At 38.3% G+C, this 23,634-nt stretch overlaps 2 protein-coding genes across 2 annotated transcripts in view; both read right to left on the bottom strand.

Moving 5' to 3' along the window:
- The window catches only part of Dus3 (Dihydrouridine synthase 3), a 79,093-nt gene that overhangs the window by 35,092 nt on the left and 20,367 nt on the right, over positions 1–23,634 (bottom strand). The gene's annotated exons all lie outside the window — the stretch shown is intronic.
- Positions 19,937–20,923, bottom strand: LOC145981466 (tubulin-specific chaperone C-like). The gene has a single exon (XM_083114696.1). The coding sequence runs from the start codon at positions 20,921–20,923 to the stop codon at positions 19,937–19,939; it is 987 nt and encodes a 328-aa protein (XP_082970822.1).

Genomic DNA, 23,634 nt, shown 5'->3' with positions numbered 1-23,634 from the left:
TCGGGACTGGACCTACAGTTTAGGGGGATCCGAACCACTATGTGCCTCCACTGGGAATCGAACCCGGGACCCCTTGATTACAAGGCGACGATGCTACCACTGCAGCATCGCAGAGGCAGATGTAATTGATGACGGGGCACACAAAAGAGTGCCCAGGCTGAGACTTGAACCCAGGAATTCGGTGCCCAACTCAGAGCCCGTTCGAAGCAACGGATTACAGTGAAGCATGGTATAGAGGAAAAAAAAAAGTTGAAATATTCAACAGCAGGTTGCAATGTGGTGCAGAGTGAACAACATCCTGAGAAATGCTTTGTGTGCTCATTGATTACACTGTCTTATGTCTTCAAATGGTTGGTTGTGTTGACAGGGTGCATATTGAACACTGCTGTACCGACAAACTCAAATTACTGATTGTTGTTACTTCAGAGTCTTAGTGTCACCTGGTGGTGAAAAGTTGAACTACTTTATTTCATCAGCACTGGCTTCCCAGGGTCTCCATAGCCTCTACAGGGTGTCTCAAAAGTAATAGCTCAAACTGACACAGGTGAAAGTACACAATAATAGAAGCAAAAAAGTCTCAGTAAACATGGGTCTGCAAATGAGCCATTTTCAAGATAATCGTGAATGTGTGACTACAAGCTGCCACTAACTTCATTGTTTGTAAACGTCGTCCTAGTTGGTAAAATGCTTTTGAACACCCCCCGGTTCATTTCGGAATTGGTCACAAGCATGTACAATTCTCTGTACTGATTGCATCTATCCTGTTGGAATACAACGCCACCTCTCGGAAATGTTCTGTTTTGTAAACAAAGAGCAAACCTCGGAACGTGCAAGGAGTAAAGCACTCAAGAGTTTACAAAATGCAATCAATGACAGCTTGTAGGACGATGTTTACAAACAATGAAGTCAGTGGCGGCTTGTAATAACACATTCGCGATTATCTCGAAAACGGCTCGTTTGCAGACCCATGTTTACGGAGACTTTTTTGCTTCTATTATCGTGTACTTCACCTGTGTCAGTTTGGACTATTACTTATGAGACACCCTGTATATAAAGTTTCGAGGTAATGTGTTGTTTTGAATGGGCTCCAAAGGGCCCTGAGTAAAGTAACCAATTGTAGCCAGCCAGTACAAATATGTAGCTGAAACTCAGTGGTGTAACAATTTTTTCAGGATCAAGACTTACCAAGTTGGTTTTGTGTGTGTGTGTGATGTGCGGTCAGTGCATTGGATTTCATTGTCACTATTATCTGACTTTTGACCTGCTCTGTGGCCATGCGGTCGGCTGGTTTAAGTCTCCTGGGGGAAGCATAAAAACTTTTCGTCTGAGATTTCAGCCTGTGTATGGGACCAGTGGCCACCTACTATCATGAGGAAATTGGTGAGCATAACCCAACAACAACTGGGTGTTCGTCGTGCTGATTACATGTCACCCGCAACTGGTTGGGTGATCTCCGATCTCAGCAGGTGCGAGTGAGGCCAGCAGTCGGTAGGTAGGCCCTGGGTCTCAAGGGCTGTTGCACCACAGGAAGAAAAGAAATAGTAGTTTTAACAGTGACTTTAAACTTGAGTCCTCGGAGAGAAATATTGCAAGGAAAGGCACTTTAACTTACTTTGTGTCACTGAATTAGTTCTCTTGGTATCCACCATGTTCACACATCCAATGGAAAAAAATAATCGTGAATTATGCTGCATACTAAACCATGGGGATACTGCAGTGCATCCTTGGGACAACTTTTAAACCCGGTTTGTGTACCACTTTACAGAATAACCCCTTGATCAAATAAGGGAGACTCTTGAGGGTATCCAAAACTGATTTGAGCCTGCACTCTACAGTAACATTTTCTTAATATGCTTTCCTGGGGATTATTTTTGTAGACAAAACTTTTGTTCTTAGGTAGTAAAGTACAATACTTGAACATGATTGCCATTTTGAAATCAAGCTAGATACACAGTCCGTCCAGCAGGAAAGGTGACTGATTTTTTGGCCACTGAACCACCAGTGCCATCTATGGAGTATATGTACTACGTAGTGACACATTTAGACTTTCTTCCGGCAAAGTTGCAAAGCACTAGCGTCAACGGTTGACGCATATGGACCTTGTGACTGACAGTACCTGCTGAACGTCGGTCGGAAACCGAGCAAAGTGCCAACATTAAATTCTGTATCACATTGGGTAAAAGTGCAACAGAGACGTTTCAAATGATTCAAACTGTTTACGGTAGTGAGGCATTGAGTCGTAAGAACGTGTTTAAGTGGTATGCAAGATTTCGTTATGGTCCAGGGTCCAGGCTCTCCAAAACTGAAGAAAGTGCGCATGCAGAAGAGCCAAATCAAAACCCTGCTCACGGTTTTCTTCGATTCCAAAGGCATCATCCACAAGGAATTCACTCCAGACGGTCACACCGTGAACGCCGAGTATTACGTGGGTATTTCGCATCGTCTATCGGCCAGGATTCGTAGAGTTCGGCCTGAATATCGGCAACAGGGCTCATGGTCTTTGTTGCACGACAATGCACCCGTGCACAAGAGCAGGTTGGTACCCAAGTTTTTGGCCAAAAAAGGGATAGTGGAGCTCAATCACCCCTCATATTCTCCAGATTTAGCTCCATGCGACCTCTGGCTATTTCCAAAACTGAAATTGGCGTTGAAAGGAATGAGTTTCGACACCATTCGAGACATCCAAAAGGCTTTGACTGCAATTTTGGAGGCAATTCCGAAACAGGAGTACCAAGACTGCTTCACAAAGGTCTACAACCACTTCAGTGCATGTATTGGCTCACGAGGTGTCTATTTTGAATAAACGTTATTGTAAACAACCAGTCCACAACGTCTTGTCTTTCATTTCTCATTAGTCACCTTTCCCACTGGATGGACTGTGTATAGGTAACATCAAGTTACCCCATGCACGATGCACCATAAGGGGATTTTGGGGTAGGGGTCCTACACATGTATGATCTTGGTCTTTGGAAGTGATGTAACCAGTACACTGCTCCCATCACTTTTACACCCACCCCCTGGGGTGCCCATTTATTAGCCCTGCTGAAAATTCTGTCCACTGTTCTCCATAGATCAGTAGGTGTTTTGAAACATCTACTGTGTTTAGATTTTCAAATATATGTAAAAACAAATTGTTACGTACGCTTTAGACAAAAGTATTTTCCTTAACATTTATGCCATGACCAAAATATTACACTGTAAAGTGAAAAATCTCATGGCTTTTCAGATGCCATGGCATATTTCATGGCATTTCTGTAGCATTTTTCGTAGCATAACCAATCAGAAGCAACCTCTAGGTCACATGAGATGTAAACAATGTATCACTTCACATTTTTAAAAGCCAATAACTATTGAACCGAGAGGAATAACGTTTCATATAAAACTTTATTAGGTATAGAACAATTGCACTCATTTAATACATATTTACAACGTTTACTGTACATGTATGGAAGAAAAATTTAGTTGCTTCAATTGTAAACACTGTCCACTCAGCATAGATGGTGTAACTCAACGTGCCATTCATGCTGTATATGTTATACATTGTAATTGCAAAAGCTAACCAAAAGTTACACGAAATGCTTCTATATAAAGTACTATTTGCTATAAGATTTTTGGAAGCATTTACATAGCATTTATGCTAGCAAAAATGTTAAAGGAAATGCTTTCATCTAAAGCCAGACAGGAGGAATGAAAAGTTACATTTACGGCCATCATGTTAAGCTAGAGACACTGCATATAATATTACATGTAATGCTGAAGAGAATATTTAATTTGTATTTCCCCTGCTGCACATTTACATCTACATGAAGGTGATCAATAGAAAACCATAGAGCTTCAGAAGATTTCTGAGAACACAGTAATGTACAATTGAAAACAGTAGAAATTTCCAGGAGGGAGAGGCTGGGTTGTGCATAGTAGGGTCAGATGTGTTTGTGGCTACCTTTTGTAAAATGGAGAGGAATGTGCAGACATGCACTGATGCTAATGGCAACCACTTTCAACACTTGCTGTGATGTCACCATGTTTTTCATACACCAAGGTATGTCCATAGTAAATTTCATTATATTATGACCAGGAGCGTATATTGTACACTAGCTAGGCTATCTGCGAAGCCTGAAGTCTAGAGAACGAAATCTAACTAACTCCCTAGCCTTCTTAAACCCGAAGGTTCATGGCTGCAGCAACACAGGCCTTCCATCTTTCCCTATCTTGAGCAAGAACTATATACTCTTTTCCATCCCTACCGATTTCCCTTAGGTCCATCTCAACGTTGTCCCTCCATCTTCGTCTTGGCCTTCCTACTGGTCTCTTACCATCAGGTTTCCCAACAAGAATCCTGTAAAATCCTCTTTCCTCTCCCATTCGTGCCACATGGCCTGCCCACCTAAGTCTTCTTCATTTAATCATTCTAATAATATCTGGACATGAATACAAATTATGTAGTTCTAAATTATGTAACCTTCTCCACTCACCTGTCTCCTCATCCCTTTTAGGTCCAAAGATTTTCCTAAGGATCTTATTTTCAAATACTCTCAATTTATGTTCCTCTTTCAATGTAAGGGACCAAGTTTCACATTCATATAATACTACAGGCAAAATTATGGATTTGTATTATTTAAATTTTAGTTTCTTAGATATTAAACGAGAAGACAAAAGTTTATGAAGAGAGAAGTAACATGCATTTCCTGAATTAATTCTACTTTTTATTTCCTCTTTAATAGAATTTTCATTTGTTAATATTACTCCTAAGTATTTGAATTTGGAAACTGGTTCAAACGAGTTATCAATAATTAGATTTTGATTATTACCTAACACTTGGTTTCGGCCTATAAGCATATATTTAGTTTTCTCTTTGTTAACTTCCAAACATATCTCTTTAGCAGTTTTGAAAAATATTTTAGCATTATTCTTAATTGTATTCACATCATCCCCCAGTAAGTCTACATCATCTGCATATGCTAACAACTAAGTCACACCATTTAATTTTAGTCCTTCGTTAGTTTCTTTTATCTTCCTTACAGCATATTCTAAGGCAAAATTAAAGAGCAATGGAGATAATGCATCTCCTTGTTTTAACCCATCATGAATTGTAAATTTGTCAGACATATTAATACCCACACGAATTTTACTTTCTGTTTCACTGGTGCATATTTTTATCATACTAACAAGCTTCTTAGGTATTCCAAACTCTACTAATATATTATATAATTTATCTCTTTTGACTGAATCATATGCTTTTTTGAAATCAATGAATAGCTGATGGACATTTTGATTATATTCCCACTTTTTTTCAAGTGTCTGATGTGAAATTTTGATCTGTAGTTGATCTGTTACGTTTAAATCCACATTGATAATCACCTATAATTTCATTAGCATATGGTGTTAGTCTTATTAAAAGAATGATAGACAATATATTGTATGTTGTTGAGAGTAGAGAAATTCCACGGTAATTATTGCAGTTCATTTTATCACCTTTTTCAAACACAGGAACAATTATGGATTTTTTCCACTGTTGAGGGATTTCTTCTTTATTCCATATTAAACAAATTAATTTATGAATTTGACATATTAATGAATTTCCACCATATTTAATTAACTTAGCTGGTATTAAATCAATGCCAGGTGCTTTGTTATTCTTTAGCCTTTTAATAGCATATTTAACTTCAGTATTGTAATGAGAGAATGAAATACAGGAGGAAAATCGATCAGAAATTGAAAATAAAATTATTCATATCAGTGAAATGATGATGGTGATCTGAAGTTGGCAACCTGATTTCTTGCGAGTTGGCAACCTGATTTCTTGAGAGTTGGCAACCCGATTTCTTGTGAGTTGGCTGATTTCCTATGAGATGGCAACCTGATTTCCTATGAGATGGCAACCCAATTTCCTATGAGATGGCAACCCGATTTCTTATGAGTTGGCAAACTTATTTCTATTCATAGCCTACGACCACGTGACATAGCCCAGATCCTGGACTCAGTATACGACACTGATTATGACCAATAGTTTGATTTTGATTGAAAATCAAGGGCCGAGCGAGTGATACACCTTGTATAATGCAAGTATAATAAGTACCTGTTAGTATTTTCAATTTATCTAAGGCCCGAAACTGTAAATGGATTTATTGCTAATGAAAGCTGTCTTACATTCTTATCCATCTCCATAGTGCAACACTAACAGACAAGTTTCAAGGAAAAATTCACCTTCTACAGTCACTACATCACAAGAAAAAAAATACATCTACCCAACCTTAATACTTCTAATCATCTTCATTTGCAAACTCCGAAACCTCTAGGCATGCACAGTCAAGATTATTAGAACTATTGATGCTGAATCAATTGCTTCTTATGCACGAAAATTTGAAGATTCTGTGTGGCAGTGTTACACTCAGCAGATATCAAAGAGCCAAACAACTGGACACATAAAACAGAGTGCACAGTTGCTACAATGTTCTCAATAAAATAATATTCAATGTATAACACACACAACATATGTCCAAGCAAAATATGTCTACTGTTGCTTTGGTCTAAAAGCACCCTAATAGTTTCTATCCACAATAACAAAAGATAACTACATTAAGCTCTAGAATGGATTCTGAACACATGTAGTTGGAGTTTTGCAGTAATTATCAGGAATTAAAATCTTTATCAATGCCTAAAGGCTCAAAGGCATGTTAACAACTGCATATATCAATATTGTTGCTTCTCAATTCTCTGACGTGTTCACTTAAACTGCGTTTGGTACAACCTGTCAAGTTTGCTGCACTAGCAATCGCTCGAAAGTTTCTGTGACAATGCGAAACTAGGAGAAAGTCATCTGCTAGGAAGGGAGGAGCGGATGGTAGCTTATGCAGACACTGTTGGCACGTTGTAGTCTAACTCCCACATGTTTTGTTTGTGTCTCGTTAAAGAAGGTTGATTTGTAAGCATGATGCTGGTTAGTGCGGAATTATCTTAGGCGCATCGAGAAAGTAAGTTTCCCACTCACCCACAGGTGGCAGGCCATGCATATTGGAACAGGTTTTGCACATGTGTGAGAGGCACATGCCCTAAAAGACACTTCCCGAAAGTCCTCAGTAGTGTCGCGGCAGCAAAGAAACATGGCGGTTCTAATTCCATATCTCGCCGCGTGCGAGGTTCGTTCGGTGATCAAGTTCTTGAACGCACAAAACATACAGCCGATCGTAATTCATTGTCAGCTGTGTAAGGTGTATGGGCCAGACGTCATGAGCAAGCAGATGGTGTGTCGTTGGTGCAGGGCATTTACTGAAGAACGGCAAAATGTGCATGATGATGAGCGGAGTGGGCGGCCATCGGCCGTTATGGACGAGCATGTGGAGCAGGTGCAGCAGCGCATATTGGAGGATTGACGCGTCACGATCACAGAACTCAGCAGCTATTTCCTGCAGATTTCTCGGTCGTTGTTGCACGACATTGTTAACAAACGCCTCATGTTTTCACAGTGACGAAGAGGTTCAGAGATAGCTGTCACACAGTGGTTCGGCACCCAGGCGGCGGACTTCTACGATGCAGGTACACAGAAGTTGGTCCCGCACTATGACAAGTGCCTGAATTCCGGCGGGAATTATGTTGACAAGTATCTGTGGCAATCAATCATTGAATGCAATAATGTTTCCTTTTTGTGCACGACCCCAGGGAAACTTACTTTCTGTATGCGACTAATAATAATACAAGTATCTTAATTGAGCCTGGCCTCGGTTTTCCCCAACGTGGAGTTCACTCCGTCTACAGTGGCAACACCACATGGTTTCTGTCAAAATGCCAACGATTGGCAAACATGGGAAATGTGATATGTTGTACCAAACGCAGCTTAGTTGGCATTATATCATATGAACAAAATAAAAATTTCACATATCATTTCTGATGGGATCAATGTGTGGTATTCACCAGGTATTTTGACACCTGCTTTTGCATGCATGTTTTTAAATACTGACAGGTGTCAGTTGAGATTAGATCAACATGAACTGTCACATATGTTATGCTTGTTAGTTTCCTGGTTATAGCAGCAGAGCATCATGTAGGATGTACCATTTGCCTTAGCCTTTACAGTCCCGTGGCGCTTATGCACCTCTGTCTAAGGTCATTTAAATGAGTTTTGTAAGGTTTAGCAAAAATCTTTATATCTTCCTTCCTATGGCAGATAATTTAGTGAAACAAGAAACATTTTACTAAGAATAAAATGTACTTTGACATAGAAAAGACAAAGTGTTGCTATCTGTATGTATTTGTTATTATTTGTGGCTTCAAATGTGAAAATTGAAAAAAAAATAAAAGACAAAATTTTGCCCATCCCTCCTCCCTGTTGAGACATGGGACAGGAACAAATTCTATGTCCTATTTGCAACCACATGTCTACATTATAATGCAATACGAGGGTCACTATTTATATTTTGAGCCTAACAATGAAAAAACAGGAATTTGGCATTGAAAACTGCTTTATTGTTTTTCGAAGTATTCTCCTTTATGGTCAATACACTTTTGCATTCGTTCGAACCATTTGTCAAAGCAGTTTTTCCAATCTTCTTTAGACACCTCCATAATATGGTTTTTGAACTCATCAACGGCGTCTTCTGCCGACGAAAATCGTTGTCCACCCAATTTATTCTTGACATTCGGGAACAAGAAGTAGTCATTGGTTGCCAAATCAGGACTGTACGGTGGATGACCCATCAATTCGATTTTTTGACTGTTCATAAAATCGGTTGTTAGACGAGATGTGTGACAGCTGGCATTGTCTTGATGAAGAATGATCCGACGGAGTTTGTTTGTTTTCCGTATTTGACCGAAGACCTCTGGCAAACAAATTGTTGTGTACCATTCAGAGTTGATAGTTATATGTTCCTCTAAAGGCACAGTTGCCACATGACCAGTTTTCCCGAAAAAACAGGCGACTATTTGTTTCGATGTGCTTCGAGCGCGAACAACTTTTGTTGGATTGGGTTCATCTTGAAACACCCATACAGTCGACTGCTGTTTACGTTCTGGCTCATATGCATATATCCATGATTCGTCACCTGTTACAATCTTATATACGTCTTTTGAAGCACCACAATTATATTTATTGAGCATTTGTTTGCACCAATTGACGCGAGCATCTTTTTGAGTTTTTGTCAAATTGTCTGGGATCCAACGAGAACATACCTTTCTCACAGCTAAATGATCATGTAATATTTTATATATGCTGGTGGAACTAATGCCTATGGTTGCCTCAATCTCACAGTATGTCACATGACGATCTTGCAGTATTAGGTTTTGCACAGCATCAATGTTTTCTTGAACAACAACTGAATTTGGACGACCTTCGCGAATCTTGTTGGTGAGCGAATGGCGGCCACGATTAAATTCGTTATACCAGCGTTTCACAGTGGCAAAGGATGGGGCTTCATCGCCAAATGTGGAAGTAAGTTGATCGATGAACTCTTGTCTTGATAATCCACGTCGAAAATCGTAAAAAATCATCGCACGAAAATGTCCACGAGTTAATTCCATTTTATTGTTGTCGCGCAATCTCCAAGGCAACATAAACAACACAAATCAAGCTATTGACAAAACATTTGAAGTATGTTATGGTCAATAATGCCAGATGATTCGGTGCAAACATCAAATCGTGCCTAACTTTAATCAGTGTTGCCAAGGCTCAAAATATAAATAGTGGTCCTCGTATTTGTTTTGTTCCTAATGCCTTTTGCTATCCAAAGGGGGGAAAAAAAACCAAGTGTATGAGTTTTTTTGACAACAGTTGGCAACACTTACAATGAAGTGCATGAGTTATTTTTAGCCCGGATTCTACCTCTTAACCCCCCCCCCCCTCCACCTTCATTTTCCTTCCAAAGGAGTGGTTATCTTCTGAAGCAAGCATTGTGCAAAGTCCATTTCACCTGCTGAAAAGTTATTGCCGCAAATGCTTTTGACATTGCCTCCTCACCCTCTGACCATGACCTGCTTCGGCATGTTGAGAAGGAAAACAATAGACAAACGATTTCCTCATACTTCCCTTTCCTGGAAGGCATGAGATTGTAAACAACCATTGTAAACAAGCATTTACAACAGCACCAACTCACTTGTGTGCACTTTGTCATTCGATGAATCTTTTACTGCGCCGACGAAGAGGAGATGTAAATTTAGCAGCTGCTGCTGACGTCATTAGGGAGTTGAAGAACACCAGTGTTGCTGGCGATGCACATCGACTCTTGGTTTCAAGTTCCACGCACTTAGAGTCATGAGCATAGAAAATGAACAGGGTTGCAAGGCGATGAAAAAAGATTCTGTTCCATCGATCAGCATATGATCGATCGGGACTTAAAAGTTTAATGATTGGCACACAGTTTATTTTTGTTCTGATATTATTCTTGTAGAATTTTCAAGCGACTGACACACACTAATAATGCTTATCCACTTTTCACCATACACAAACACTGCTGCCAAACATTACTGGGAAGTCTCAACAGTCCATATAATGAAAACCTTGCCACCACATCTAGTATGCTCTCCTTCTTAATTTAGTGTGGGGAGTGTTCTAATAAAAAAAGTAGTTCTTTCTGAGGTCCTGTACATATTTCTAGTCAAGTGTACAATTTTTCCAGTACTCAACTAATTGTTCAACCATGGAAGGTTGAACCTTACAAGCTCACCTTACAATTTGGCACATTCAGAAGATGAACTATGAAGACATTCCTGCAAAAAAATTCAGGATCGGCCAGGACTAGAAACTCATTCTTTGATTTGGTTTATTTTACTTCGATTTTCTGCCACTTTGTGGCTAAATGCAAAGATGAGGATGAATGATGATGTGATGAAATTAATAAAGGGACATGCTGCGCTAACCACTCTACCACAGAGGTTGGCATACCAAGCCATTGCTCTACCCATTTATACTGGGTGAAACTAGGCACTGTAGACGTCGTCAGTGTTTTGAAGACAAGAGGTCATGTTGCAATTGCATGACAAAATCCCACACAGGTAAAACAATGACAGTAAAAAATTAGGCAATAACAAGAGCTGGCTCAGTAGCTCAGTTGATAGACCAATGACATGGTATTCCAGAAACTTGGGTTCAAGTCTTGATTGAGCCTGAATTTTTCACTGAAATTTCTACGTAGAACCTAGCTCAATTGGACAAATTCAAAATGCTAAAGGGGGATCAGTATTTTTGTTAGATTGTTTATTACAATAATAATAAATGGCAATGTACTATGGTATCTTTCAAACTACCATGTACAGTAACTGGCAGACAATTTTCATGAAAACTCTTAAGTGTAACTTTTGCTCCATTAGCAGTCATCACCCCTATTTTGCCAATAGACTTGTCCAGTTAATTCACATGCACTTGCATCGATAATTTTGACCAGTGGCAGTGATTAAGAGGGGCATTGGGGCAGTCCCCTCCCAATCTTTGCCTATAATTGTCGCAGCAATACAACTAATGCTAAGCCTTGTCTACTAAGAAAAGTAAATTGTCCTTGATTGATTTATTTACTTTATTTTACGCCTTTTGTGCCACTTTTGGCTAATTTGCGAAGATGGGGATGAGTGATGATATGATGGACACTCGCAAACATCCATGCCCAGGCCAGGATTTGAACCCGGGACCACAGGCATCATAGTAAACTGTCCTTGCCCCCAATCAGTGCTACTGGTCTTGACTATTGTAGACAAACTGTAAAACAATACCTACTTCTCCACTGTAGGCCAAGTATGAGAAGAAAAGAAAACAATTTTGTTTATTAGTGTGCGTTACAATGTTCTACTCTTTTGGATGAAAGTTTAAAAGCTTAAGTCCACTTCATGCTCAAACATGTTAATCGGTACTGGACCTACAGTTTAAAGTGGGGTCTGAACCACTATGAAATTTGGATGAAAGTGTTTGAACTTGCGGATGCTATACATCAAAATGAGAGAACATGGTTATAAAAAAGGAAGTAAGTCCTGAGTTTTTGATTCCAGTAGAACTTTGCTGTAGGTTTCAATATTTTGTGTATGTGAGCTACTCTGTGCCTCAAACCCTGGACACTTTTATCCATATAAAGTTCATACACTGAAAAAAATTATTTCAATTTTTTTTATTCCCACCTTTACTTTAGAAGTTTGATTTCGTACAGAAAACCTTTTCTACCAGTCTTCAGACCAAAATCAATCACTTTTTCCCCCAAGTGCTCTTTTCTACTGAATTTTTGAGTCTTAAGCAGCATTTACACCGAATGTTACCAACAAATGTTATCAACTTTTTGTTACCAACACGATTAACAACAGATGTTTGACTTTATTTTTGTAAATAACTTTTGTTAACATTTTGGCTGCATGACCTCAGTTGGCTGCAACTGTGGAGGAAGTTGTACTCTCTGCGGTTGCATGTTTCATTTTGGCGCAAGAGAGAAGACCAAGAAGATTCTGGGTGAGACTTTCACTGCGAGCAAGAGCTAATTATAGCAAAAGTGACCTGTTGGTTTTTGTCTTTTGAATTGTGGATACGTTTCGTCAGGGACAGGACAGGTTTTTCGCAGAACAATTCAACTAAGTTCCGCAGTTGATCCTTTGACCACTTATCTCACTCAAAAGATTTTCCATGATAAATAAATTACAAAACAACACACACCTCGCACGAAACGATGCTCTCGCACTCGCTGGCTGGCTGTTACTTGGGTGATGGTGGCAGGCCGAGCAGGGCAAATGTTGCTAACATCGAAAAGGCTCTGTTAACGAATGTTACTAACATTCTTTGATCCTTACCAACTTCTTGCGGATAACAAGATCTCTGTTGCCAATAAGGGGAATCTGTTGCTAACATTAAATGTTGGTAACAAATTCCCAACCTTTTTTCGAAATATTACCAACATTTGTTGGTAACATGTGTTAGCAACGCCGGTGTAAATGCAGCTTTAAGTCCACTTTAAGCACAGATACACTAATTGGAACTGAACCTACAGTCTAAATTGGGATTCTAAGTACTATGTGCCTTAAAACCTGGACACCTTGATTAAAAGGTGACCACACTGCCACTACACCATCGGGAGATCCTCTACCGGTACATATAAATATTTACAAACAATAAAATAAACAAAAAATTACACTCATCTCTGCTACAGATGGTACGTTGGCTTAAACTTTTGATTTCAGTCACATATATTATCAAATTCAGATGGTTCGTCTTGTAGTGGTAGGGTACTTGGCAAAAAAAAGTGCCCTATAGTTACTTATGCCAAGGTACTAAGCGGTACAGGTGTAGAATATATTGGAAGAATATAGGTGAAATATGCATGTGTGTTTTAAGTTCTTTATTTGTGTATCATTTCTTGCCTTTACTTTCTTGTTAACCATGTTAGGTTAGGTTGGGTTAGGTAAAGAAAATAGACAAAGAAACAAGGTGTGTATGTTTTCTTTACCTTACCTTACCTAACCTAACCCAACATGGTTCACAATGATGTATAGAGAAAATGTGGAGACATATTGCCATGATTAAATGTGGAGACATACTACACCTATACCACAGCAAGCCCTAACCATCCATTTCGGAGAAAAAGAGCTTCAAAGTTTCAAAGTTTGCCTTATTAGGCGAAGATATTGTCCAACTGCCAAGTGGTCCGGTGGTAGCGTATCGATTTCATATGGTTCAGATTTTGGGTTTGATTTCATTTTGGTTGCCCATGCTTTTTTTTATTCACTTGAGCAACTGATTATTTAATATTACTGAAATAAAAAAATTGAAGGGAATACTCCCTTTTTAATGTTTCATTTAATTTTTTTATCATTTTACAAACATTTGAACACTAAATGATCCACATGTTACTTTTGACAAAATATTATGTATAGCGAAAAGTATAATTTTCTTTTCTTCTTGCTTTCATTTGGGAAAATGTTCAAGAAACAAAACACAAGAATACTATTCACTACTTCGATCCCGTGAAAACACCTATAACTCATTTATTTCGTCCTTTTCAACATTCCTACTTACGTATTCTGCATTGTGGAACATTCATTAGGGTGGAATTATGATTTTCTCATGAAAATAATAGTGGATAGCCCCAAACACCATTCACGGATAGCCCCAAAAACCATTCCCGCATAGCCCCAAAAACCATTCACGGTAAGGTTAGATTAGGCAAACATAGTTAAAAATTCATTTTTCTAGAAAAAAAATATGAATTCGCGCTAAAAAAGATTACACGATGAAAGAAAATACATTGACGAACTTTGATAATGCTATAGAAACTGATTTCCGTAAGTAGTTTCTTCTGTAAAAATTAAGAAATCAGTTTTCACCAGATCGAAGTGTTACCCTATTCACAAGCAATGCTTTTATTTACATTTTTGTACATGATCCAGAGTGGTAATTATCGTAAAAGATTAATAAACATTTTTCTCGACATTTCGCAAAGCAAATAAAAATGAATTTTCAGAATAAATGTTTGCTAGAGTTAATAAAAGAAAAATAAAATAGGGGGCAATCGAACCCAGAACCTTCAACACGCTAGGCCACCTGGCTATTTGCCAGATGGACAATATCTTCGCCAAATGAGGCACGCATGGAATACTTCGAGACTTTGAAGCACATCTTCTTAGAAATGGTTGGCTAGTGCATGCTAGTACCTGGACATATTAGTATCTATAGTAGGATGGAGTGAAATTTTTTTCTTGAATTTCAAAATTCCTGTAGTCAGAAAAGTTGCATTTTGGTATCAGATAGTAAAAAAAAAAAAAAAAAGCTCTCTAAGTCAATTTCATCTGGTGCCCCAAGCCCTCCTTCGTTCCTCCTTTTCTAAGTTTTCATATTTCCACTTATTTTCACGTATTGAAGGATACATGGAGAATTTTTTTTTTAATTTTGAAATGCCTGTAGTCAAGATAGTTGAATTTTGGTATCAGATAGTCAAATAAAAAAAATCAGCTCTCTAGGTCAATTTCTTCTGGTGCCCCAAGGCCTCCGAAGTTTTCATATTTCCACTTATTTTAGCGTATTGAAAGATACATGGAGAATTCTGGATGTGATGAAATTACATCTTCATATCGGACTTTAAAAGCAAAATGAGAAATACTCAGGAACCTTATGTTTCAGAAATTAGTGAAAGTGTTTCTCACCAAGTGGTTGAAATTTTGATGAAAGCTTCATTTCCATCAGTGCCACATTAGCAAGTTGTTGCAAAAGCGAAAAAACTTCACGAACACTATCGAAATCTCTTAAAGCCCTTTAAGCGTAGGCAAAATGAAGAAAACTAGAAGAAAAAATTACATTGTATTGCTCACATGCTAACTCTACATTATTTGATATATCGTGTTGCAAGTGTAAAGACTTTTCAACCTGTGTTTGTTCTAGAGAGAAGAAAGTACCTATTCAAGAAAGATAATTTCTCTTGGATCAAAGAACAGCGAGAAAAATGTTCATTGGAAAAACTGATTTATAAAAATCCGAAGAATTGCAGAAGAAGCAAGCAAGAAAAGCTATGGAAGAAGCAAGACTTCAGAAACATTTGTCAAGCTGTAGTGTCAATGCTGCTACTAGTAGTCCTCAATCAAGTCCATCAAGTGAACTGGAGGAAGAAGGTTCAGATACTGACAGTGACACGAGTAAAGTACTTAAAAACCAAATCGGAAATGCCCTCCACTTCAGCGAATTCCTCATCAACCTCAAACGAAACTCAAATGCGGTTGCCTCTTAAGAATTTTGCTAGAGAGTGTGACAGATCGCATATCTGACAGAAGTGCAGCTAAAATTGCTAGTGCAGTTCTTCAAGATGTAGGTGTTATTAGTGATGCAGATGTTTATAAAGTGATAGATGGGAGCAAGGTTCGAAGGGAAAGAAGTAAAGTCAGGAAAACAGCTGCTGATAGTTTGGATACTCTGACTGGATTGTATTTTGATGGCAGGAAGGACCAGAGAAGAATTAGTGAGAAGAGAGGAGTGAAGAATTATGGTCGCGTCGTAACAGAAGAGCATGTGACTTTAGTCCAGGAGCCAAATTCCAAGTATATACGACACGTCACTGTATCACTATAAAAAATGAGATCTTGAGCTTCTGTGCTAGGAAGGAAATAAGTATGGACGATCTTTTAGTAGTTGGATGTGATGGTACAAATGTGAATACAGGAAACAAAGGGGAGTTATTGTTTTACTCAAAAAAGAACTTGGTAGACCCCCAGTGGCTTATTTGTTTGCTGCATATAAATGAACTCCCACTGCGCCATCTCTTTCAGAAAATTGATGGATTCACAACTGGTCCAAAAGATTTTTCTGGGGAAATAGGAAAAGCTCTACAAACTTGCGAAAAACAACCTCTTGTGCAATTCGATCCAATAAATGTTCCTTCTTCTTGTCAGCCTGTTGGGAATGTTGACTTTGAAGACTTAAGTACTGATCAGAGGTATCTCTATAATTGGTGTATTAGTGTAACAAATGGACACTGCAGTGATGAATTAGCGAATCGCAAACCAGGCCCATTAAACCATTCTAGGTGGCTAACAACAGCTGCAAGACTGCTAACGTTGTATGTATCGACTGATAAACCCTCAAATAATTTGACAACTCTTGTGACCTTTGTGGTGATGGTATATACTCCAGTGCAAAAAGATGGATTTATCTTTTCAACTATCAAGTCAAGAGCATTGATGAAAACATTTCACACTAAGAAAGAATATAAGTTGTAAAAGTAATTAGTATTACGATATTGGGCTCTATGTAAATGTAAAAGTTTAACATTGTTACAAATTTTGGGTACTAATGGGTACTTGGGTAGTTTATTTTATGTATTTCGGTAGCACAACTTTATGGTTGTATTCAAATATCTATTTTTTGCACTTGTTTACTTAGGAAACAGGGTATTCTGTGTTTCAGTTCAGGAAAATAAATAAAAAGTTATAATTTTCGGTGACTAAATGCTGATTTTCAATGTGAAATCTTCAGTGACCCTGGGGCACCACTAAAAATAAATTCTTTTTTCTGAAATAGTTAGGGTTAATTAACTATAATAACACAGCTTTTCCCACTACAGGCATCTTCATTTTTTGAAAAAAAAAAAAAAAAAATTGCCCTATACTTTCACTCCACCTTAATCTATAGCATACCCTACCACTACACAATGTCGTCCTGTCTCAAACTAAACTTCTCATACCATGCCCTGGTCCTTGTAAGAATTGTTGAAAGAAGAACTGAACTGATACATATTGAAGCAATATAGCTTATACTTCACTATATGATTTCTGTCAATAATAAGATCTGATAGGACATTCCAGTCATTTCAAATTTGGTATTTAACTCTATTAAGCAAATCCGGCACAATTTTACGACAAAATATTTATTATTTTTGGGCAAAAAAAAAGTTTTCAACATTCTGGATATCCCTTACGATATTCTAATTTAGAATCAATGATAGTATTTAATTTCACCACCTTCTCTGGTATTGGTCAATACCAATATGCTCATAACTAGAGAACAGATTTTAAGGTGCAAAATTATGGTTGGGAAAGGAGAAAAAAAAGTTCTGAAAAGGTTTTCAAAAAGGTGCTGATAACATGCCTTCATTCAGGTCTAAACCATTTTCATTAACATTTTTCATTCAACACTGCAGCAAAAAACATTATTTATGGTAAACATGGTATAATTTAGGTACCAGTTTCATAGATCAGAGACACATTAAAATCACATATTTTGTGTTTCGCATGGTTCGTACTTACCAATTGTGTATTGCGGAACATAGTTCAAGGTGCCATTATGCTTTTTACACGAAAAAGAAAAAAAAGAAGCAATTTTTCACATTCTGTGTGTGTTTTTTTTTTCCCTTTCTTCGCTTCCGGAACACACAATATGGCAGGCAGATCTTGCCTCACGTTCTGGGTATGCAGTGTTTCAACCTCCTCCACCGAACAATACCTACTATCGTGTTAGTCACCGGTGGAAATTATTCACGGATAGCACCACGGACCATTCATGGATAGCCCCACGAACTATTTCCGATAAGGTTAGGTTAGGTTTGGTTACGTTAGGCAAGCATAGCAAAAAAAAAAGGGGGGGGTTGAAACACTGACAGGAGCTTACATCATCAAACGTACGCAGCATCCGGTTGTCGAAGGGCAAGCAAATGAAAGCAATGGCAATTTTGCATCGGTGAGATATTTCTCTTGAAAAATATATGATTTCCCGGTCAAATATATTCCACGATGAAAAAAATACCTCGACGAACGTTGTAAACCTTAGACAAACTCATTTCTGTAAGTAGTTTCTTGTGTAAAATTGAAGAAATGTGTGTCTGATGTATGAAACTGTTACCATAATTTCTACACTCGTTCTGCTCTACAAAAAGAGACTACAGGATTTTATGTAGCTGCTCAAGTGAAAATAATTTATTTTTCTGTTCAATTTCTTAACAAAACATGAAAGAAAAGGAAGGAAAAAGGTGTTGAAGCATCAAAGAGGGGGTAAAAAGGGGGAAAATGTGCTAAACTTATTAAAAGGTGCAACAAAGTGTCTTCATTTTACTTGATTTCATGTCTTAAAATACATATCTCAAGCGATCGGTATGAAAACAGCTATATTTTTAAAAAGGTGCTGTACCTTAAAATCCATTCCCTATTCATAACATATGAGTTCAGGCTTTGTAGCAAGCATAAATTGGTGGTAACATTATGGTTTAGTGAAAACACATTTCTTCAAATTTACAGGAGAAACTACTTACGGAACTGAGCTTCTGTAGACTTTTGAAAGCTCGTGGAAGTGTTTTCTCCCTTAGTTCAACTTATTCGGCCGGTAAATCATGTATTTTTCGACATTAATGTATCGATGAACGATAGCTCTTGCCACCATTACCGTCGACTATGTGAATCCAATGTTCCATGCGTTCGATTACGTAAACCCCCTGTTAGTGTAGCAACCACGCGGTAGTTTTACAAGATGATGTGTGAGCCGGTTGTTTTTTTCCCAATCTAATTTACTATGTTTGCCTAACCTACCTGAACCTAACCTAACCTTCCGTAAATGGTTTGTGGATCAATTTTAGCTTAAAAACCTTCTGTGAATAGTTTGTGCGGCATTTTTTGGTTAATAAGTTTGGAAACACTGCATATCAGCTGACGATAGACAACGTGAGTCAAGATTTGCCTGCCATATTGCGTGTAACGAAAGTGAATTAGCAACGAACAATAAATAGTTGTAATGTGAAATATTACGCTTTTTTTTGTGAAAAAATCAAAATCCCACATTCAAAAATGTTCCGCTATGCATAACAGGTAAGTACAAATGTAAATAATTAGAAAATAAAAAAGTGAAATGTGCTTTCACTCTACCATACTGTTACCTCAATTGGTTACACCAGTGCTCAAAATGGCAGGGGGAGGGGTTTGCAGGAGGATGGTACCCCACTCCCCAGTAGTAAAAATATGCAATGTATCCCCCTAGCTGCTCCACTGTTCCCATGTTAAACATAGGAGCATCGGCCAGCTAGATCAAGGCTCAAGCAAGCCAACCCCCAACAACAATTTCCACTTTGAGCACTCGGTTACACGTTACATAACAAAACAGCATGACATATTGTCAGTAAAATGTATTTATTAACAATATTTATTATATATAGCAGTAATTATTGGACTTAAATACAAGCAAATTTACAAAAATAAGCTGATTCAAACATCCACTGTTTTTAAAGAGAAGTTCAGTTCAGAAAAAAAAATAGCACTGGTAGCATTATCGACATGTTTCTAATCATATGAGTGAAATTTTAAAACTATGGAACTTCTAAATTCCAACTCTGAAGTACTCCCTTAAAACGGAATGTATTAATATTATTTGGAAAAAAAAAGTTACAATTAGTTCTAGCATGCGTTTTCATCTGAAAAACACATTAGCGTTACGAAAAGCACATTACATGAATGAATACATTTGCATTTAGTGACGGACCGGAAAGCAATGGGATAAGAGCACATATGATTGAGACTTTCACTCCCATTCTGTGATTCTTTCACTTTCAGGAATTACAGACCAATTGGGCGATGGTTTATCAGCAGCCAGCCAATTAAAATCATCCACAAGCTTCCAGTTATTTTTGCCTTTGTTCAGTCCAGCAGATTCGAAATGATCATCCATGTCCCCATACTTCCAATTAAACGGGGCAACCCTAACCTGAGACGTGTCTTCTATTATGGCCCTGCTTGTTACGTGGAGGTAGAAATCGCAACTTTTATTATGGTGGATTCGCAGCTGCTGACATGGAATCAAAAACACACAATCTTCGCAATCCTCAACAAATACGGATGTGGCCACTGGACCAGACATTATCTTACAATTCACCAAACCGGTCATGTGAATCGTGCTGGGTGATCCATACAGTTTCACGACACAGTTCGTTAACTTAGACAACATGACGTCCTCCTTATTAAGCTGGTCTTGCAATAGCTGCAGCGTTTCTCCCTCCTTACTCGTAAACCCACAGCCATCTTCTTTGTAGGCAAAATGAACACCGAACAGACTACCTGCTCGGGCTCCATCGGGAGCATCGTGTTGTACCCTCTCTTTTTTGGCTTTCCTTCCCTTGAAACCAAACTTCTTCTTTGGTATCAACTCGTCTTCCAATTCTTGATACGTCTGCTGCAATTCCTGTATTATCCCTTGCGCCTTCCGTATCTCATACGCTGGTAGGAACAAAGTCGAGTCTGCAAGGTACTTCTGTATAACTTGCAAATCTTTGGTCAGCTTATCGAAGCGAGCTAAGACTTCGCTCTTCTCCAGTGACGAAAGGGCATTAAAATCCTGCTCTATTTCGCACTTTTTGGAACAAAAATTTTCCAAGAAATCTGCTATCTGAGGCGCTGCGGAGTTCTCTTTCCTTTCATGACGTTTTCTTTCTTGTTCCAGTAGCCGGCCATGTTCTCGCTGCTTCAGCCTATCAAGTGCATTTATTTCTTCCACACAAGCACCCTTCTCCATCATAGATATGCTGCACTTCAACTATTACGCTAACACCTTACACGTAGCACATACGTACGTACAAGCACTGTAATCACAGAGTTCGATTCACTATACTTTCAACTCATTATGGAGCATGGTAAATCTACTTCAATTTATTCCTTCTCCTTATAAGTGACTTCCTTCGGCTTGTCTTGGCAGCCTCAGTTTCTGAAACGAGATTAAGACAATTATGCAACATCTACTTCGAAAAGAAACTCTGCAAACATTTATATCTATCAGCATGGGTGTCTACTGGTATATTATTTAAAAATACACATTTAGAATGAACAATACACAACTTGACTCTTCCCTTATTGGTAGAAATGCCAGAAAGTACCGATTTAAACCCGATCATACAATACACACAGCACCATCTGTTGAGGACATTTCTTTCTAATAAAAGTACAGTGGGATGCATAAGTATTACCAAGTAAATTGTCCATCACAATGTTCATGCAATTTGTTTAACCCAATGAGAGTTTAAAGAGTTGAAAGAAAACACCAAACAAGCTGCTGACAGACTCTTTACCAGCATACATCAAAATCTATTTCTAAAAAACAGCCATGAAAAATTTGCAAATACTTCTGCATCCCACTGTACAGTATGGCCGGAAATAAAGTATACCAAAAGTTGGCAACACTGTACATCATTTTGTGGGAAGTGAGCAAGTGCAGCTAGTACATTGTGACATTGGTTTCTACTTAGAGAGAACAGTTATAGTGAAAGGCAATCCCCAATGGCCATGAGAATTAGAGAGAAGGCGTTTGTTGTCGAGCATTATTTCCGTCATTGAGGTGGGCCACTTGCTACAACAAGGTGGACTTTGTTGCATATTTCTGGAACCCGTCCTCAAAGATCACTACACATGCGTAGTCGTACACATTGCCTGGTTCCTACCAGTGTAGAGATATAAATTCATTAAAATTTGTCACAAACAGGAGACGCGTCTGTCTCAGTGGGGAACGTGTCTGACTTCCATGCTATAGGTCCCGGGTTCAATCTCTGGCCGGTTCAAATCCAGGAACTTTTCTAAAGTTGGAAGCGGCCCAGGCAACCACCCAGCGTTAAATGACATGGGTACCTGGGGGAAACCCTGGGGGGTAAAGGCAGTCAGGGGTGTGATGCTGATCACATCACCCTCACTCACGACCGGATCAAGAAAGAGTGGGGCGTTATCCCCACACCCCCTATACCCCTATACACCTTCATGGCGTGGTGCTAAGCACAGGGGAGCACTTTACCTTTTTTTACAAGCACGAGATCTATGTACTGTGTTTCAAATGCAACAGATCCCATTGCAGTAGCACTAGCAGAGATGATTCCACACACACAAATTCATTGATTGAGTCTATTTTACTTCGAGTTTTGTGCCTCTTGGATAATTTGCGACATTTACAAACAACCAAACCCGAGCGGGATTCGAACCTGGGACCCTTGGCATCCCAGCACGATGTGCTAACCACTCGGCCACAGGGTCCGGCTCCACACACATAAAACAGCGCCAGTAAATAATCAGGCGAAGCCAAGCTGGCTCGGAAGTTCAGTGGTGGAGCAATGGCACTGTATGCCAGAGACCCAAATTCAAGCCCTCTTCGAGCCTGCATTTCTCACTGAAATTTGTACGTAGTACATTTCCTGGGTGAGCCAAATCATAATGAATTGTCAGTACAGTGTTCAAGTAACATAGCACTTGGTGACAGCAGGACCACAAAGTAAGAGCTAATATTGAATACAATTACTTTAACAAAGCTGCTTATTTTGTCTTTTTTAGAATGACCATTAAGTGAAAAACTGTTAATTATTTCACAATTTATCACGATTATTTTCTAGTTATTCTAGTTTCAATTTCTTCTCTTCTTACTTTATTTCTCATGATCACCAATTTTGTACTACCATTATTAGGTACTCTAACACATTCATTTTGTCCTTTTCTTTCGTACAGTTCTAAAACAGTTGAAGATTTTCCCCAGCCTTGCATTATTTTCGAAACTTCTGCAATTTGATTTGGTACACAGACCTCCCCGATGGTGTAGCGGTGCCACCTTGTATCAAGGGGCCTCAGGGTCAACCCCTGGCAGAGTTGCATAATTGCTTGGATTCCACTTGAAACTGTAGGTCCAGTCCCGGTTAGCCTGCCTGTGCATAAAGTGGACTTGTAACAAACTTTAATTTGGTACATATCTTTGTCTAACTTTAAAATGTATGTTTGTATTATTTCTGTTGAAATAAAAGTTTAGTATTGACACTTGGTTGCATTGCATTTCCAGAATGTGCATAGGAATGTCAAACCTAAATTATCCTTATGGATACTTTTTATCCCACAAATATATCCTTTAAACTGACTCATTCTATTCACAATATTTATATTAATTTATTTTCTATTTATAATTATTAACTACTATAATTGTAATAAATTATTAAATACTAACAATTTTATAATAAAAAATAAATAAAAAAACTAAACACTGAAAATGATAAAAAGATTATTCTCGTCATTTGACCCAACATCATCAATTATAAATTTATCACTAAATTGAACAAGAACATTCCTAGGGTTACTAATAATTCCTACTCCGTTTTGATTAATACAATCACGAACTTCTATAATATATAACATAATAATAATAATAAAATTACATGAAGAATTCAAAACATTCTTCGAAATGATTAATATCACCAGGGAAGAACT

Source organism: Lepisma saccharinum, chromosome 29 (genome assembly GCF_977018435.1).
Source record: "Lepisma saccharinum chromosome 29, izLepSacc3.1, whole genome shotgun sequence".
NCBI lineage: Eukaryota > Metazoa > Arthropoda > Insecta > Zygentoma > Lepismatidae > Lepisma > Lepisma saccharinum.
The sequence above is the reverse complement of the archived record's forward strand: the minus strand, read 5'-3'. Positions and strand labels throughout refer to the sequence as shown.

Excerpts from the sequence above, each read along its gene's own strand:
- LOC145981466 (XM_083114696.1), bottom strand. The coding sequence starts at position 20,923 with ATGGAGAAGGGTGCTTGTGTGGAAGAAATAAATGCACTTGATAGGCTG.